Genomic DNA, 19,569 nt, shown 5'->3' on the forward strand with positions numbered 1-19,569 from the left:
TCCCATGTGATGTACCCATTTTACCTTTCAACACACACGTGTGATATCTTTTATGATCAACATTTAAAACTACAATCGTCAAATTTCACTCGACGCCTTGTTTCTAGGTTCAGCACCTGATTTTGAACAAATTTTGACTGTACAAAAAAAGAAATCCAAAGATAAACAACAAGTCTCTGGTCTATGGCTGAGTAGAAAAGAAAAGAAAACATTCACTCGAATATTTCAACTGCACAAAATCTTGACTTTTTAGAGTTGTCTACATAAATTGATAATTTCAAAATGGAAGATTTTCATTTTTTTTCTTCTTCTTTCTACAGCTAATTGGTTTTGGCCTTGTGGTCTGCAAGCAGTGGCTACTTGAACGAAGTTCTACTTCGATAAGCCTGATAAAATTTTTCCTGAGGGAGGACTAAGGTTCGAAAAAAAATGTTCGCTATGAAATTCATCAAATGTTTTCAGAATATTACAAAATATTGAACTGTCAGCATATTTTGTTCTAGAAAACTGCTTGCATTCCCTTGTGGGTTCTCTTAGCCAGACAAGAATGTATTTACGTACCTAATGTGCGTCAATGACAACGGGGAGCGGTGGTTGTCGTTGATTTTTTTTTTGTCTGGTTGAAACAAGCAGTAACTGGAACAAAAACCTATATTTCTATCTCATAGATTACGGGTGACTTCCTTCTCTCTCTCTCTCTCTCTCTCTCTCTCTCTCTCTCTCTCTCTCTCTCTCTATGTGTGCATATATATATATCCTTCTCTTTCTCTCTGTTTCCTGCTTCACCTATCCTATCTATAAGAAAATAAGATGTAGCTTACCCATAAGTGTTGGCCCATCCGACTCTTAAGTGAGGATTAAAGTCAGTTGCTGTTTCAATGTGATCAACTGTCAATTCGAAGTACCACTTTTGATAGACAGCGGAATTTTCAACACGGCCAACAAAGATGTTTGGACGAACACTGGAAAATTTTGAGCATATTAGCAATGCAAACAGAAGGATACTGATACAGGGAATGCTAGGTAAATCGATTGTATTACTGCGGCAAATTTGGCAGATTGTTAAACTGTCTTTGGATAACACTCTAGTGAGGTTGATCCCCCACCCTCTTTTGAACGGGGCGGAAAATCCAAGGGCAAACCAGTTTTATACAACTAACACCTAGAAGACATCATTGAGAGCTTGTTTTGTTGTTTTTCTATCGTCTAAGCCAAAAATCAGCCACTTTTAAGATGCAATATGAGTTACCAGAAACTCTCAAGCTTTAACAAACCAAGCTTTCAGAGTGGGAGTCGGGTAGGCGGCCATTCCTTATTAGCTCTTCTTTAACTTATGTGGTCATCCAAACAAGTCAGCTTAAGGAAGAGTCAACCTCAAAAAAAAGAAACTATGGGAAAAAATTTCCTTTAGAAATTTAGGGTTCTGCAATTGCTGCTGAAACAACTTGGTTGCAATGTTAAATCACTTGATGCAAAATTATTAACAAATATTTTCCATCCTTCCCACCATGTTTAGATCTTCAACTTTGCCCACCTTCCTATAAACCCCCTGAATTTATCCTTAGGTCCGCATCGTCGATAATAATGAAAATCAATTACAGTTCTTGAAAACTATACACAAACTAGCAAATTTTATAGAAGTTTTTTTAATGTTCATCAAACCCAAGAAGACTTCATATTAATGGTCAACCGTCCAGGAACAAGTGTGGTTTTTAAAGGTATGTTTCATTGATAAGTAACCTCACCTTAGGTTTTTTTTTCAAGCTGCAAATATGAATTAACCATTTTGGATCGGAGATTGTTGCTTATATCTAACCAAGAACAGTTTTCTTGCAATGAGCTGAGCAGTTTTTACAAAGTATTATTTAAAAGAACGAGGCTTTTCTGAAAAAAGTAAAGAGCGAAGTGGGAAATTAAAACGATAAAAAGTTATTCCTTAACAGACTATCTAAAATATATCGATTAAATTAATACAAATAAATAAATAAAATATAAGTATATATATTCGCAAATTTGATGGCAGGCCGTTAAGCCTCTACAAAACAAAAATCTTAATTTGCATTTCTTCTAAATTTGCATAAGGAGAAAATGTCACTTGAATAATATTCATCAACTTCCTTCTTGAATGTCCGTAGGTTTGTGGAGCAGATTACTCTTTCTGGTAAGTTGTTCCAATGCTGAAAAACTCGGTTGCCGAAAGTCCATCGGCCCATGTCCTTGTAAAAACGTTCCATACTCACTTTGTACTGATGTCCTCGGAGATGATTTTTATTGAACTGCACGATTCTCTGGGCTGGTACGTTATCATAGGCTCCATTGCAGAGCTTGTACATTTCAATAAGATCACCACGGTGGAATCTATAGGCGAGGGTTGGGATTTCAAGCTTTCTTAGCCGCTCTTCGTAGGGAAGGAAGCGTAACCTGGGAGAGAATTTAGTTATCCTCCTCTGAACATTTTCGAGAGCATCTATGTCCTTGTTGTAGTATGGTCTTGTAGAACAATGTCCATACTCAAGAATCGGGCGGACAAGGGACTTATAGAGCGTAGCAAGCATAAACGATTAAGGACAATTTTTGAAAAAAAGTAAAGCATTTTAGGATTGTTGCTCTTTTTTCGTATGATTATTTAGCAGGCAAGTTCAAAGTAAAGCCATCTTGATAATATTATGACTATAGACTAGTTTTAGAATTTGTTTCATAACTTGAACTTTTCCGTTGTTTAGCGAGAAATAACCAGATTTCCAAAGTTCATATTATGGTTTATATATTCTTCATTTCGAGAAATACTAGGACGTTTTTTTACCTTTTAAAACTATATATATATATATATATATATATATATATATATATATATATATATATATATATATATATATATATATATATATATATATATATATATATATATATATATTTACTATTGGTGTTACAGCTGGTGAGACGAGGATGCTACCTTAAGAATCAGTCCATTATTGTTGGTGCTGTTCAATGACTTTGTGGTTATTAAAGTAATATATTTTTATGCTTAAGTTTTAAGATAATTTAAATTGTATACTGAAGATTACTTTTATCACATCTGGTGTAAGACTATGAAAAGCGTTTTAGGTTAGTTAGTTGTTGTCAGGATACGTTCTCAATTTTGCTCCTAAGTCAATGTTCTTGTTTTTTTTTTATATTGCTTCGTTTTCAAATTAATCTTCGCCCGTTTTTAATTTAAATTTAATTTAGAGGCAACACCATGATTTATTTTATTCCCCCCCCCCTCTGTAAAATTTCTCCTGGTAAGATCCCCCAGAAACTTTCCTTTCCATGGAGAACTCTTCCCGTGGAAAATTCTCTCCCCTGCAAAATTTCCACCCTAAGAAATGTACCCTATGTCTGAACAATGGGCAAATTGAATAACTTACAGCCCTTTCTTTGAATGCTCCAAAACAAAAATAAGTTGACAAATTTAAATATTTTTGTTTTAATATTTTTCCAAAATGCTAGAAGCAAATGTAAAACAAAATCGGAGCTATTTCTTATCCAGAAACTATTAGAAAAAAAACAAGCAATAGTTAAATGCTACTCACCTGCTAACATGGTCTATTACTTGTGTCTGGAGCAAAAGATTTCTTCCCGGAAGCAGATAATCGGCTATATTATTTTGGGAGCTTCGCACAGCGACACCATTGCCAACACAAAGAGAACATAAGACATCGAGAACTTTTGGATCACGACCGTGCTTTTCAAGCAAGGAAATGATTACTTTTATGTGCTCTTCCTAAGGAAATTAAAACAGGTGATGTAATTTTCATAAGACGTACATAAGCAATATTCTTGTAAGATATAAAGGAATTGTTTAAAATAAAGGCTATTTTCAGCTAAGTGCAAATTATATTCTGGTTTTTAATAGGCATAGTGGGTATTAGCCCTACCCCTTTGTACGGTAGTTTCTGTACTTTCTTAATTTGACTTAGTTGTTCATTGTAATTTCTGTTTCATTCATTTATTGAAGGTGAATCGTGGTAGTTTAACGCTTGGAAGTATTTGAATTTAACTCTGATCATTTTTTTAGTAGTCCTTTACTTCTCCTTGAAAAACTATCGTCAAAAATCTACAAATGAAGTGTTGAATAAAACCCAGACAGTGAGGAATGAATTGGAATGAGTGTTCGTTAACAAAACAGTCTTATAATTTGCATATCTATCAGATTTTTCGTAGTAACTGCTAGCTTTTATTCCACTCAGTGTTTCAACTTTTATTTTCAATCAATTTGTGAAATCTGGGCAATTTTGGTATATTCATTTTATCAGGATGAATTGCAAATTTGTTAGATATGCTCAAAAATCGATAGAAGCCGAAGTACTGACCCCACTAGCTGCAACTAATCGTCTAATCCTATAAATATTTTATATGATTGGGTGACTTCTATCTCTTCTATTAAATGTTTTGCCTTTATAGCATAAATCATTGACAATTCTTATGTCGGGATTGTATCTCAGATACTCATTAGTCACCATTAGACAACAACCAGCTTTTACTCCACAAGCTTAACTAATCATGTTATGTTTATAACAAATTGTATTATTGATAAATTCATATCAGGTGGCAAGATACGTCAAATGAGAGGGAGGGGACACTGCAGTAATTGACATTTTTGCCCCCTCCCTATATATTATAGTATAGATTAAAACATTAAAGTTGCCCCTTCCTATATATTTCTGAAAAATTCACCCCCGGCTTCAACTTTTTCCGGATTGGCGCCCCATGCGAGTGACTTCTATCTCTTCTGTTAAAGACTGTTAGAAGTATGTTCTTTGAAGCACAAATGTGAGTATAGCACCACTATCAGTTCCCATGGCGCGATCAGTCGTCCAGTGTTCTTACGGAATGTAGGCTACCATTCTTATGGAAAAGGAAGTCGGTAAAGCCAAGAATCTCAATTGTATTTTCAATAGTAGCTTTGAAGTTTCTGGGACAGACAGTTCAACAAAAAATGAGTTGGAATTTAGTATCAGGAGTGATTTAACTAGTACGAATGGAGTAACTGATGACCGTTTATTTTCTGTTTCCAAGGTTTTGAAAGCGCTGAGAACGTTGGATACAGGTAAAAGCCCAGATATTGACGTATTGCAAATATTATTTAAAAAAAATATGGCATCAGTTTTAGTTTTATGCGAGCCGCTTCTCATACCGTTCAATCGGTCGTTTTTGGCTGGATCTCTTTCAAGTGGATGAAAAGAACCTCTTGTGAAGCTGCTATACAAGTCTGGTAGACGTAATTCTTTTCAACCTTATACACCAATTTCTAGTTCTTATTCAATATTTTGCAGAATAGTGGAATGAATTTTGGTTAATCGTATACGGTTACACTATGAAGAAAATGGGCTATGGTCAGAGGCACAACATGGATACAGGCATAAGCGCTCATGTAGTACGCAATTATTGGGGGTCATAAAAGACTTTTAGCAGTTTGCTGACGAAGGTGTCTAATTTGATTGCATACATTTCGATTTTTTAAGGCCTTCGGCAAAATATGCTACTCCAAACTAATTCAAAACTCCAAAATCTCGGTAAGCGTATACGTAGTTGGATTGAAAGTTTCATGATTGGTAGAAGTCAAGCTTTTGTTTTTGGTCAGGCGGAATTGTCAAGTATATTAGTTAGTAGCGGGGTTCCACAGAATAGTTGCTTAGGTCCGATTTTATTCTCCATATATAATGATCTACCGTCAGTTATAAGAAGTTCTAAAGTTAAAATTTTCGCTGATGATGTGAAGTTGCATAGGAAAGTTGGCTCGGTACAAGATGAAAAAGTACTCCAGGAGGATACAGAAAGTTTAAGTGAATGGAGCAGGGTAAACTACATGGTTTTAAACACTTCAAAGTGTGCTGACATGCATTATATGTAGAAAGTCGGTTTGAAATTCGCATTCGCACTCGGGGTAGAGTACGGTTTACATTGTATATAACCAAAAGAGCATTTTTGAAGTTAAATGCGAATTTTTTTTTAATCTATACAACTCAAAGGTTTTCCCTATCCTAGAATATTACTTTCCAGTATGCAACCATATAAATAAAGATGATAGCAAGAAAACTGAATCAGTACAAAGATCTGCTACAAAGCTAATTCCCTACCTGAGGCATTTGTCGTATTCAAAACGTTTAGAGGCGTTAGGATTGCCGAGCCTTCACTTCCGTTTGAAGCGCTCTGATCTTCTCAGTGTCAATGGTATTGTAAACGGCATTGTAAATTTGGATCCAGAAAATTTCTTTCAAAGAAGCCATTATACATCAACCAGGCAAACCGCATTGTAACTTTATCCCCCCGCCCTCACCAAAATCCAAAATAGCTGATATATCTTTTATAAATAGATCAATAAAACTTTGGAACTTATTACATGATAGTTGTGTCACTACTTGTAACGTTCCTAGTTTTAAGACTGAGTTAGTAAATACATTTTTTACAGTGATGTATATTGTCAACCATAAGTTTACCATTGATTTTTATTAAATATTCCAGCAGTTGCCAGTTTTTGATTTTCATTTTGTATGTTATGCTTACAAGCTTTTTAGTTTACAAGCTATTGGATGAAAAAATAAATAAATAAATAAATAAATAAAATAAGCTAAAAAACCCTTTGATAAAAACAGTGGTGGAAACTGGAAGCAAGTGGGGAAACTTGCAGACTACATAATTTATTTTAGTCCGCTCATTTCACAATTGTAGCCTTGTAAAACTTTGTCCTTTAAATGACCCATTCAGAAACACTTTTGACAAAAGAAAACAAATAAATGTATAAGGAAATCTTTGTTTTTCTTATCTATCCCATATACCTCTTAAAAGCTCGGTTTCATTGCTCTTTTTTTTCTAAGTCAACACTCTGAAAATACCTTTAAAAGAATCTAAGAGAAGAAAAAGTAAAAAGTTCGCCTGGAAACATCAAGCACATAAATCAATAGACTGTCAAAACTTTGAGCAACTATTCTTTATTTAATTTTTTTTTTTTAACATCACAGAACACAGATTGATCATAACTGTCTCGAGTTGAAATGTCAGGAGGAGAATTCGTAGGTTTTACAGACTTATTCTTACGACCAAGATTACTATTTAAGTAAAAATAAGTAAAACTGCAGCAAAACCTTCAGAACTATTCATTTCATTGATTCGAGTTAAATCGGTAGGACTACGATCACAATGCCGTGTTTTCATTATGACCTTTTTAAATAGTAGCCAGAACATATCAGGTGGTTGCTCCCACGCCGTAGGAGATCTCTGATCAAAAAAGTATATTAAGAATGAAATTCTTAGTTTCTAATACACGGTGATATTTGAAAAACAATGCAAAAATTCAAGTATTAGTAGTATGTTATGTTATACTTTGCCTGCTCCTATTCCCACTACTCTTGTTTTGCTTATTGGTTTAATATCATGAAAAAGGTTTATCGGCGATTCCCTAAAGCAGTCTTGAAGATCAATGAAGTCTTGCAAATCGATTTCTCTGGCCTTGAATGTTAGTTGCCCAATGACATAGCCCTAAGGCACTTGGAAAAGCAATGAACTCTTGCACAATTGATTTCTCAGCAATTTCATTTTCATTAACTAGTTAAACAACTATAACTGCTTCCAATTGGGTGTGGTCTTTTTTGTTTTCCGTGTTAATTACGCAATTGATTCCTCTGGCCTTGAGTTACTTGTAGTTATTGCTTAAGGTATTTGGGGGACCAATAAACTCTGGACGAATACGGACAGAACGAATTTAATGGTGTACTGGAAAACCAACGAGATCTAAAAAAAACCGTTAAAGGCGACTGCCTAAAGCCCTCTTGAGTAACAGTTTCCTCTGGACAAACCTGGACAAGGTGGTTCTACCTTTCTTGATGTTATTACGAAAAAAGATTGCGCAATGACCTAAAATGATCGCTAAGCATTTTCTGATGATTTCAGAAATATTTGACTGGTGTAGGATTTAAACTGGAGACTCCCGAGGAAGAAGAAATAGCGTGATAGTCAACCGAACTAACAAGGGGATGCTAAATAGCTGTCCTGAGAAATACATTGACAAAAATCTTTCCATATCACATTGTGAATTAAAAATTAAACGAACTGAATACAACCCTATTTATACGTTCGTCCACGTCAATGGAGTTTATTAATAATTTGTCTAGTGTAGGAATCAAATGTTAGATCTGAGATTTTCTACGGTAAAAGAACGATGCGTCAGCTAACTGAACCAACAAGTCAACGATACTAACATGTTCTAAGAAATACATTCTAAGCAATAGTTTCATGCACTTGCTATGCCATTGAATCGTACGTGTTTATATATTTAACATTTTAATATAAAAATCACATACGGTTGTTTGCTATTATTGTTTAATGGAGAAGCTGATTACTTCTGTTTGGATCTAGTTCTTTTTTAAACCTGTATGTAATCTTGCAAATACTGACAAGATATCAGTTAAATCAAGGTATTACAGAAGTTTCAAAGATGTTTGGTCTTTTTGATTGCGAATACGTTGGTTTAAAGAAGTTCTCGTCTGGGGTAAGTTTCTAGTGCGCATTTTTATATCTGAATACGGACTATAGTGAAGCGTCCTGCAATTACCGGTATGTCAACTATAATATGTATATTTACAATAGAGACATGTGGAGTACAATATTAGGCCATATAAACACAATTGGATTCTATGGCCGAGCAGTTCTCCCATTCTATGAATGTGGGAAGGGACTAAATACTGTTCAAGAGGAAGTCAGAGAAAAGAGTGTTTTTCGATTTTTTTGGAGTGGTAGTCCTAATCGTAAAGGGTAATGTACCCAACGATAAACTATTAATTGACAAGTGCATGTCAAAAATTTCCATATTCAATTCAGTTTTCAACTGTCCCACATATCGATATCAGCTGTTCCAAATATTGATAGAGAATACATAACCCCAAGGACGAGATCTGATTCTTTAGTACATGGGTTTCTAGACAATTTCTTTTTCGGAAATTCCTTCTCGGAAAGGCCTCAAATCTATAAAAACTTCCCAGCCTAAGTTTTATGAGAATTTTCTGTGCTTGAGAAAATACACACATATCACTTTATGAGTAACAATTAAATGAAACGAGTAGTATACTATTAATACGTCAAACCAATCCCTTAAATTTATATTGACACTATATTGTAGTTTTTGTATACCATATATCATCTTTAGTTTAAAAAATATCTCTCATTACTTGCCATTCTCGAAATTTTGAATTCAATCTTAAAATCTTTTGAAGTTGGACCTTCAGGGGACGGTAAAGAGCAATATAAAAACTAAAAAGTACACAAAAACTGCATTCGGGTAGTTTTCGAGCTTAACTTCTTAGAAGTTTAATTATATTTGGATCTGAACAATTTTTTCTTCGATTTATTTTAACTAAAATTTTTTCAACGTTTTTGCTATCTCTTAAAATCACACTAAATATACTTATAACAAAAGAAAATTCACTTGTGATATTTAAAAAATACAAAATGAAGGTGATATAAACATGTCAGTCGTGATTTTTTCTATTAGAAATTTAATATTTGTTGTGACGTTTTTTAATTAACTTTTTTTCATATTTTAAAATCACATTAAATATAATTATAACAAAAAAAAATCAAGTTATATTTTAAAATGCAAAATGAAGATGATATAAATATATCAGTCGTGATTTTTGATTAGAAAAATAATGTTTGTAGCAACATTTTTTTTTCTTTTCTTTGAGACATAATTTTTTGGGATAGAGTTTTTTAACGCAGAATTTTTTAAAGTCAGAAAGAAATGAATCGGATTCTTTTTAGACTTAGTGGCATGAAGTGGAAAATTTATCAAGATTTCTTCAGACACGGACACTATTACAAGTCTTACAAGTGGTGTATTAGATACTGAAATAGGCAAATAAGGTGTATTTATCAAAGTCTGAGAGAGATGAATTGGATTTTTTTAGAGTTAAGGACATATGAAATGGGAATTTATCAAGATTAAGAGGCGGGGGAATAGAAATTTGTCAAAAGTCACACATATAATTTTTTCCCAAAGAAGTAAAACTCACTCAAAGAGAATGCAAACATAAGAATAATAGATGATGACGAGAATAAACTTCTTAATATTGGTTGTTGTAATACTGTAGCCATTGATAACCTTATATATTTGAACTCAGTATGAAACTCCAATTCTGTTGATACATCTATAAATATCAAAGTTATGTTTTTAGAGCTTATGTTACTATTGAGCCGGTTCGCTTCTTACTTAGAGTTCGTTACCAGGAACTATTTGAAACGTGAATCATAAAGGTGATTCAAATACAGCTTGAATGCTACTGTTTAGAGGTGTCTGGGATGGTGGCTTTTTCAGACTTCAAAGATATCTAATGATCCACTCATAAAAAGGACAGTCACAGATTGTAAGCCCCCTTGAGGAAGTTTGTCCTATGTAATCTGAGGTAGAATTTAGATGATGATATATCTTTGATAATATACTCATTTTCATACGGCTGAAGTTTCTTAAATTGAAAGCTCTGCTCCAAGAAAGAACTTAATTTATATGTTACCTTCATCATATTCAATGCTTCTGGTGAATCAATAAGCACACAATGTAGTACATCAAGCATCCCCGTGCCTTCTCCAGATGCCTGGGAGCCGAGTCGGCTAAATAGCCAATTAAGCCGATGAGACTGGGCAAATTGAGCACAATTTGTATGATTCCCTTTGATTATTGCGGCTAAAAAAGACAGACAATGATAAACCTTTATATGCACAGTAAAGTATAAGGCGTAATTTATACTGATTATTAAGCCGATTTAAAGGATAAGTTTTATCCTGTAAAAACAAAAAGGAGCTTAAGGCTCCAAATTCCAAATAAACAAGATCCTACTAAAATATAAGAATATCAATGGACTGGAAACTCAGCAACGAAGCTAGTTTGTTTCGAACAGGCATGTCCAATCTTTTTTGGAAAAGGACAATGGTCATTAGAGTGAATTGGTTTGTGGGCCATAAGATTCAGTTTTGTACACATTAAATAGGATCTACAGATAAGTCAGTTACTTTATGCATAAAATAACTAAAATATTGATGTTACTTTTATTAGAATATTAATTGTAAATTATGCAAGCTATTTTAAAATTGCATTAAATATTCGTTTTTTCGTGTATAATCTGGTTCTGAAATCTAAATTGAACAATATAACTGTATGTCAACCCTTTTAAGTTTAATATAAATTTTAACTTAAAATATAATTGAAATTGCTACACTGAGATTATTTATTTTTTACCTTTCACTGCTACATCTGACACTGCTTCTCATGAATAAGGCGTCCAATCAGTGTTGCCAGGTGTCTTGTTTTGAAATTGTGCCTCCATAAAATTGAAAATACACCGAAAGCACCCCTTTTCTTATGAAAATGTGTGGACGATTTCCCCCCTCCAAAAAAGGGCCAATTAAAAAAAAGTTTCATCCTGGAGTTTCATTGTTTAAATACATTGAAAATCAATGCACTCCAATTGCAGATCCTCGGGGACTCGTCTATGTTAATGGAGCAAAGGGAAGAAAATAGATTGACACTTATAGCTTCTCCTTAAAGTCTTCAGATCTAACGTACGATTCATTTATTAATTCTGATATAATTTCTGCGTAGTTTTGGGGATTTTGCTACAATTTTGTTGTGCTGGGACGGGAATTAAGCGCGTTAAGTTGTTGTTTTTCAATGACTCTATACCCTTCTCTTCACGCTAAAGTTTTCTATTACTTTTAAAAAAGAACTTAATGCTAATTAAATGGCCCTTGTATTTCGGGAATCGTTCTTAAAGAATTGGGATATAAGAACGTACTTTGACGTAAAGAGCGGGATACAGAGGAAGTGACAGCCCCACTCATATACGGAGTAATTTCTTTTTGCTGTAAGTTTTGATGTTACTCCTTACTTTCAGTAGGAAAAGAAGTTTTAGTTATTTAATTTCTGATCGTTTTTAAATAACCCCAGGATATCTACCTCCCCTTCATGAACAATTCCTCACAAAAACCTAATCCATAGAAAGTTCCTCCCAAGTAAAATTCCCCTAAATTCCCCCACGAAAGTAAAATTCCACCCACGAAAACACTCCAGCACAATTCCATCCTCACTGAGAATTCCCCCTAGAAAATTTCTTGCGGACGATTATGGCTGAAAAATACTCCTTTGCATACTTTTATTTGAAAAAGACCTGTTTTTATTTAATTTCTGGCCTTTTTTCAAGTCATGGTGGAATTCCTTCGCGTGGAAAATTTTTCCCGGAAATCCCCCCCCCAACTGAAAATGTGTCTCCCTTGGAAAATTCCCCATCAAGAATTCCCCCTGGTGATAATTCCCCTATGGAGAACTTTTCCCGGGGGAAATCCTCCCTATGTAAGAATCCCTCAGGAAATTCCAAATCTAAAGTTTCCCCCGGACAATATATCAGAGCATCTCCACATTGAAAATGGGGTCGCCAACGCGAAAGTAAGACATATAAAACGAATTTCATGTGTGAATTTTAACAAATTACCCCTGTTTCAAATTTTCCTTGGAAATTTCACCCTCGGAAACTTCAATCCCAATGGAAAATTTTTCCAGTAAAAAATCCATCCGCAGAAAATCCCACACCTCTGAAAATATCTGTATATTTTCCAATAAGAAAATAGTATGTGTAAACAATGGACAAATTTCATAACTTGCAGCCCTTCCTCCGGAGGCTGTGGGGGATCATGTCATCCCCAAAGACATAGATATGTCAAATATTTTGATACAAAGCTATAAAGTATCTTTCTCGTCAAAACTGAAATTACCTTAATTATCAAGTTGCTGCTGGCTTAATAAGACTTTCTGCTGGCAAAAATTGGCACATCAATGGCTAAAATGTCATAAATGTCAAATGAAAGGTCATACGGAAACAAGACTAGTTTAGAGACATTTTGATTTATTGAAAGGTTTTTTTTAGGTAGCTTAGGCTTAGGTGAATTGAACTTTAAAAAATAAATCTAGGCTACAGCCTCAATTAGGCCCCAAGGAGGTGTTTTAAGGTTCGTATCTCTACCCATCCCCAACTTGCTTCACAACAAAACCATGTAATCACAAGTCTTAACTTATCTGTAGGCTATCCTGTCTGTGTCCATACTTAACGGTTAATTAAGGTGCCTTATAGGGCAGGAATCAGATGGAAAAAAAAATGAAAATACCCTTAGATTTTTGATTAAATGTTCTTTGTAGATATAGAGAACTATCTGTCTTAATAATTTTGCATTACTCCTTCCCCTAATTGGGCCAGAAATGGCCCTAGGTGGTATACATTAGTTTGTCTTTCCTTTTTGTCCTTATGTTTTGTCAACAGTTGGTTCATTATGCCAAATAGAGTAAACACCTCTCTCTTCACGCTAAAGTTTTTTAGTACTTTTAAAAAAGTTTCTTATTGCTCTAGTTAAACGACCCTTGTGTTTCAGGAGTCGTTCTTAAAGAATTAGGACACAATTCAAACTTTAGCGTAAAGAATGAGGTATTGAGGAGGGGGCAACCCCAATCAAAATAATTTCTGTTCGTTTTAAGTTTTAACATTGCTCCCTGCTCTCAGTTAAAAATACTTGTTTTTCTATTTAATTTCTGATCGTTTTTAAATACTACCAGGGAATCTAGCTCCACCTTCACGGAAAAGTCCCCCTCCCTTAGGTAATATCCTCTAGACAATTCCTTCTTGGCGAAAATTTACCCCGGGCAATTGCCCTTAACATTTCCAAGCGTGAAACCTAGTCGACACAGAGAAAGCAAGACGAAAAGAATTTCGTCTAGGAACTCTGGCAAATTCTCCCCATGAAAAATTTCTCCTAGAAAGTTCGCCCCCGGAAACTTCCGTCTCCAAGAAAAACTTCACCATTGACAAATCTTCCCAGCAGAAAATCCGTCTCCCACTCAAAAATGTATCCATACTTCCCAGTAACAAACACTATACAGAAACAATGGGCAAATCTTGTAATCTAATGACCTTTCCCTAGGGGCTGTGGGGGGTCGTGTTATCTCCAAAGGCATAGTTATTAGACCTTTCAGCTATGCTGAACAAAATGATGATCTCAAAATTGTATTAGAGAATTTTGGGGGGAAAGGGTGTGGGAGGGGGCCTGGTTTCCCTCCAATCTTTTCGGTCACTTAAAAAGGGCACTCAAACTTTTAATTTTCGCTCGAATGAGCCTTCTTCTGATGTTCTAGGACGACTAGGTCGATACAAACAACCATGAAAAAAAAAAAACAAATAAACGTGCAACCGTGATCTTTCTTTTGGCAAAAAATACACAACTCTATATTTTTGCAGGTAAGAGATTGAAACCTATACAGTAGGATTCTCTGAAACGCTGAATCTGATTGTGTGATTTTCAATTAATACTTTTTCTTTTAGAGGGTTTTCTCCCCCTTTTTTGAAAATCAGGCAAATTTTTCAGGCTCGTAGCCTTTGATGAACAACACTAAACTTAATGAAACCTATACATTCGGAATCAGCATGATAAGACGATTCTTTTGATATATCTATACACATTAAAATTACGTTTTCTATAGTTTCGGTTGCTATTGAGCCGGGTGCTCCTTACTTACAGTTCGATACTACGAACTGTTTAACTGTTTTACAAGCTATTTGTTTCTGAGCTTATAATTTGAGTTCATATTCGTTCTCATTTTTTCTTTGCTATGAACATCAACTGATCAATGAAACAATGGCTTTAAATACTAATGCATTATATAAACTGATATTAAAATAAAATACATGCATAAGCCGTTTTTGTTATCTTTCCTACATCTCAATGGAAAGAGATGTCTCATGCCAATCTTAGTATAGCTACTTATTTTTGTGGATTCCTAAGGAGGACAATGTGTTTAACGTAACAGGGAAAAAATCTTACCCAGAAGTTGATACAGATAACCAGAAATTATATCCCAATTTTGTCCGGCTTCTTCACCAGCTAAGATGGCTAAATACCCTTGGGTTGTTATGATATTGATTTTATCAATAGCATCTAAAATCAAGTTCAAAATTCCTTCTTCTTGGAATAGGTCCTGACGGTTCCGAAGGGCTCGAAACTTTTTCTGTTTTTCTTCATGTTCTGAAAAATAAAAAGTCGCTGAAGAAAGCTGTTTGCTGCTGTACAGAAGAGTATCCAAGAGACACCTAGGTCGTATCTGTTTTTTTTTTTTTTTTTTTTAAGGAAGCAAAATTCATTTACGACTAGCTTACCAAGCGATCTCAAAAGAAGAGAAATTCGATTAAAATTCCCCTCTCCCAGGATAATTCCCCCACGGAAAGTCCCCAAGGGAAGCAACCCCCCTCCCCCCCCCACGGTAAATTTCTTCTGACCATTCCCATGGGAAAATTTTTCCCATATATAAAATAACGATCGATTTCTCATACTTTTTTTTTCTTTCATTAGGTTAGGATTATTAAGTCATCCGTCCGGGGTTATTTGATAATCGATATCCATGAAATGTGAATAATGTGAACATAATCAATCATCAAGAATTTGTTTTCATGGGTATTCGAAATATTAAAAGTATTCGAAATGTTAAGAGGGCCTAGGGGGGGGAGGGATTTTATGCATAAAACCTTCACAAAAGTGTACTCAAACACTTCCTAAAGTTTCTTGGTGATCCGATGATCAGCGTAGTAATACATACAAGACACATATACATGTACTTGATATATATATATATATATATATATATATATATATATATATATATATATATATATATATATATATATATATATATATATATATAAGGCACGTACAAAGGATTTTTTTTCGGGGGGGGGGGCCAAAACCTTCGAAACAGGAGATATAAAGTAGCACTTTTGTTTATTTAGTAATGCAAAAAGAACGTATATTGGAAAATACAGATTAACTTTAATCTGTAGTATTCTAGCGGATGGGGGGAAGAAGACTGAAGCCTCAAAAGTACGTCTTAGGCTCAGGTTATGTTCATTGCGATTTGGAACCAATGATTCATCTATTGTATCCCACTGAAAGGGAAATTTTAGGGTTAATAGTGCAATATGGGTGCTGTCGGGGAGGGGTAGTTCTTCTATGCAAAAACGTAGATTTTAATGAAAAATGATAGTTTCCAAAATTGATCCATTAAAAGCTGTAATTTATCCTGAAATGGGGGGATAAACGCCCTAAAATCAAGGATAATTCTATTTTACTGTGGAAAGCAAACTTTCTTCACGAAAAAAAAAAAAAAAAACAGCACAATTGCTAATTACTTCAAAGAGGGTAAAAACTTAGACAGAAAATGGGTTAATAATTGGGCAGTGACTTGACCGGATAATTGCATGCTCTAAAATCCCTCAAAAAGGATTCACACATGTATCTAGATTCTTAATAAATGTCCTACTTTTGCCAGAAATCCCAAGAAACCGTGGGGGAATTACCCATTTCATAAAATTTCGGGGGGGGGGGGGCGAAGGCCCCCCTGCATACGTGCCAGATATATATATATATATATATATATATATATATATATATATATATATATATATATATATATATATATATATATATATATATATATATATATATATATATATATATATATTTATATATATATATATATATTATATATATATATATATATATATATATATATATATATATATATATATATATGCGCTTTTCCTTGATTTCATCGTCGTACCTGTAGTGCGATAGCCGAAAATTGGTTTTAAAAGACTATATTAATACTAATTTGTTTCCAGTTATTGTCTGTTAATACTGATTCCTTGTATATTTTTCTAAATTCATCACACATATAGGAAAACTGTTATTTTAAGCATCATTTCTGATTAAAAAAAAATGGCCTTAAATTTTCACTCTGATTGATCAATCATAGACGTTTACGCTAGAAAGTTGAACACAGCTCGACCCAACAAACTGCTAACAAAATACAGTACAGTCAGTATAAATGCTGGAAATAGTGTCTAGTTCTGTTTTTTTTTCGCAACGGTGACTATTTTATAGCGTGGCTAGGCCATAACATTTCCGATAAACTAGCCGTCTCACTTAGAACTGTATTCAATTAATATAAGAGCAGTTTATGGTCCTTGCAGTTTTAAACTTGTTTTCTTAGTGTCTAGGTTAATTCTAGCGAACAAGTAATTGTTTTCAGTAATTACATTACCGTTAAATCTTAATTAATTAGACTTCCCAGAAAATTAAGGATGAAACACGAAAACAAATTCAATGATTTTGCCATCTTTCTGCTTTCAGTTTTGCCACGATTGAAAGATAGTTTGGATCATATTTTCCGAGAGACAGTTTGTTCTTTACAACGACTATCAAGAGTTTGTTTTCGACACTTTTTTTTATAATTTCAGTGTATAGACAATTTGAGAAAGACCGAAGGGAAAATTACAAAGGTTGTTTAATAAAATTATTACGAAATTATAAAGTAGAACTGAAAAGATAATATCTTTCAGATCAATTAAAAGATATATTCATGGTCAAATTGGCTTCAGAGTGTATGTCCAAACATGACAAGATTTCGAATCAGGTTATAGCATTTCCTAAGTTTCGCCACTTTAAATCATTTTGTAAGAATTTCTACTTCATAAACTGGCCAGAAGATCAACATTACTAGATTTCTACTTATGTGTGCAATAGATTTTTCAATAAATAATATAGTTTATTAAGTTGGGACTAAAACTATAAAGAGGGTAACCCCTTTTGGATTTTTGCGGGGTATGGCAAAAAATTTAACTCTTAAAGGCATCATGGGGTGACAAATTAACACTGTATAAACAACATAATAAATTGGTGCTTACCTATATCCTCTTCCGGCTCTGCAAAATAATTAATTAAGTCTTCTAATAGTTTTATCATTTCTATCAGACTAACTTGACGGAAAAGCGTCGAAGTTCTCCTATTTGTTTGAAGACGATCTAAACCCCTGAAAATAAAAGTTTCTGGATAAAATAAAACTGAGAGTGGTTTAGCTTTTCGAAAGTTTAAAGTGTATACTAAAAGTTAGATCAAGGCCAGGGAAAAAAACATTGAGACCCTTGTAAATTAGTCTGTAGTTTTCTGCAAGCTGGTCAAGAACCTTACGACTCTTAAGAGTAATTTCGCTACGTTTTGTGTTTTCAGTACACCACTAAATTATACAAATGTAGAGGAAATCACAAGTTAGCTTTTTAGAGCCAGTTTTGGTTACATATGTTGCCAAAATTATGAAGCAATCATTTTTGGTCGCTTTAAGATTCAACTTTGCTCGTAACTTCCGTCAGAAAAAAACTTTCTTAAAAAAAAAGAATAATTCAATATGCAAGATCGGATATCAAACAGTTTGTGGTAGCGAACTGTAAGAAAGGGGCGACACGACTCAATAGTAACCAAAGGTCCAAAAAACCGGAATTTTGATATCGATCGATATATCAAAAGTATCAACTTATTATGCTGATTTCAAATCTATATAAGTTTTATGAAGTTTAGTATTACACATCAAAGGCTACAAGCCTGAGAAAACTTGCCTGACTTTCCAAAAAGGGTGGAAACATCCCCTAAAAGTAAAAAAAATCTTAATGGAAATCATGCCATCAGATTCAGCGTATCAGAGAACCTTATCTCTGAGGTTTCAACCTATTATTTGCAAAAGTTTGGTATTTTCTATTTTTGCCGAAAGAAAGATCACGGATGCGTTTTTATTTGTTAGTTTTTTCCAGGCGAAATTGCATCGACCCAGTGTCTCAGAATATCGGAAGACGGCTTATTCAAACGGAATTTAAAAGTTCTAGTGCCCTTTTAAATGACCAAAAATATTTGAGGGCAGCTGGATCCCCTCCCCCGCCTATTTTTTCCTAAAATCGTCCAATAAAAATTTTGAGATAGCCAATTTGTTTAGCCTAGTTGAAATACCCAATAACTATTCCTTTGGATATAACATTACCCCCCCCCACAACCCACAGAGGAAAGGTCTTTAAGTTGAAACTTGCCCATTGTTTCCGTATATTATTTGTCATTAGGAAGAAAACTGAGGTAAGTCCTGACTTGATATAAAAATGAGCTAAGTCCAAGAAGTGGATTGATTCACTACAAAAATCAGCAAGGCCCTGACTCACTGTGGAAACAAGCTGAGTCTTCACTGAATGTAACAAAATAATAATTCCAAACTGTATTATCTTGTTGACACGGTGTAAAAACAAGCCAAGTCTTCAATCAGAGCAAAGACAAGCTGTAAATGGACTTGGTGCTCAAAGCAAAAAAAGTGTAAAGACGAGCTAAATCTTGTTTCAGATCAAAACTCCTGTTTCAGGACTTACCAGAGTATATCCTGACTCGATGTAAAAACAAGCTGATTTGAATTCACAGGCTTTAGAATTCATTCATCAGTTTGAATTCAGGCTTTGATCTGTGAGGACATAAGCTGGATTATACTTTGTTTATAATTGGATTGCGTAATAAGTAAAACTGTTGAAAGTAAGTCAATTACGAAATATTAATGATTTTCTGATAACGAAATATTATAACTTACCGACGGCTTCATTGAATACGGACTATGATTTTTGCATATCATTTAGATTGTGGGGGAGT

The 19,569-nt window shown here is 34.1% G+C and overlaps 1 protein-coding gene and 1 long non-coding RNA gene across 2 annotated transcripts in view; one reads left to right on the plus strand and one right to left on the minus strand.

The window, feature by feature from the left end:
* LOC136030251 (ryanodine receptor-like) overlaps nt 1-19,569 on the minus strand; it is a gene marked incomplete in the record, with an annotated part of 328,739 nt that overhangs the window by 245,728 nt on the left and 63,442 nt on the right. The window contains 5 exon segments of the mRNA XM_065709092.1: nt 822-962; nt 3,573-3,763; nt 10,545-10,714; nt 14,890-15,090; nt 17,805-17,929. Coding sequence (XP_065565164.1) covers nt 822-962; nt 3,573-3,763; nt 10,545-10,714; nt 14,890-15,090; nt 17,805-17,929 — 828 coding nt within the window.
* The window catches only part of LOC136030253 (uncharacterized), a 36,585-nt gene continuing 36,396 nt past the window's right edge, over nt 19,381-19,569 (plus strand). Inside the window, exon 1 of the long non-coding RNA XR_010618223.1 lies at nt 19,381-19,455. This is a non-coding gene — a long non-coding RNA (uncharacterized LOC136030253). The remainder of the gene's footprint in view (nt 19,456-19,569) is intronic.

Source organism: Artemia franciscana, chromosome 8 (assembly GCF_032884065.1).
Source record: "Artemia franciscana chromosome 8, ASM3288406v1, whole genome shotgun sequence".
NCBI lineage: Eukaryota > Metazoa > Arthropoda > Branchiopoda > Anostraca > Artemiidae > Artemia > Artemia franciscana.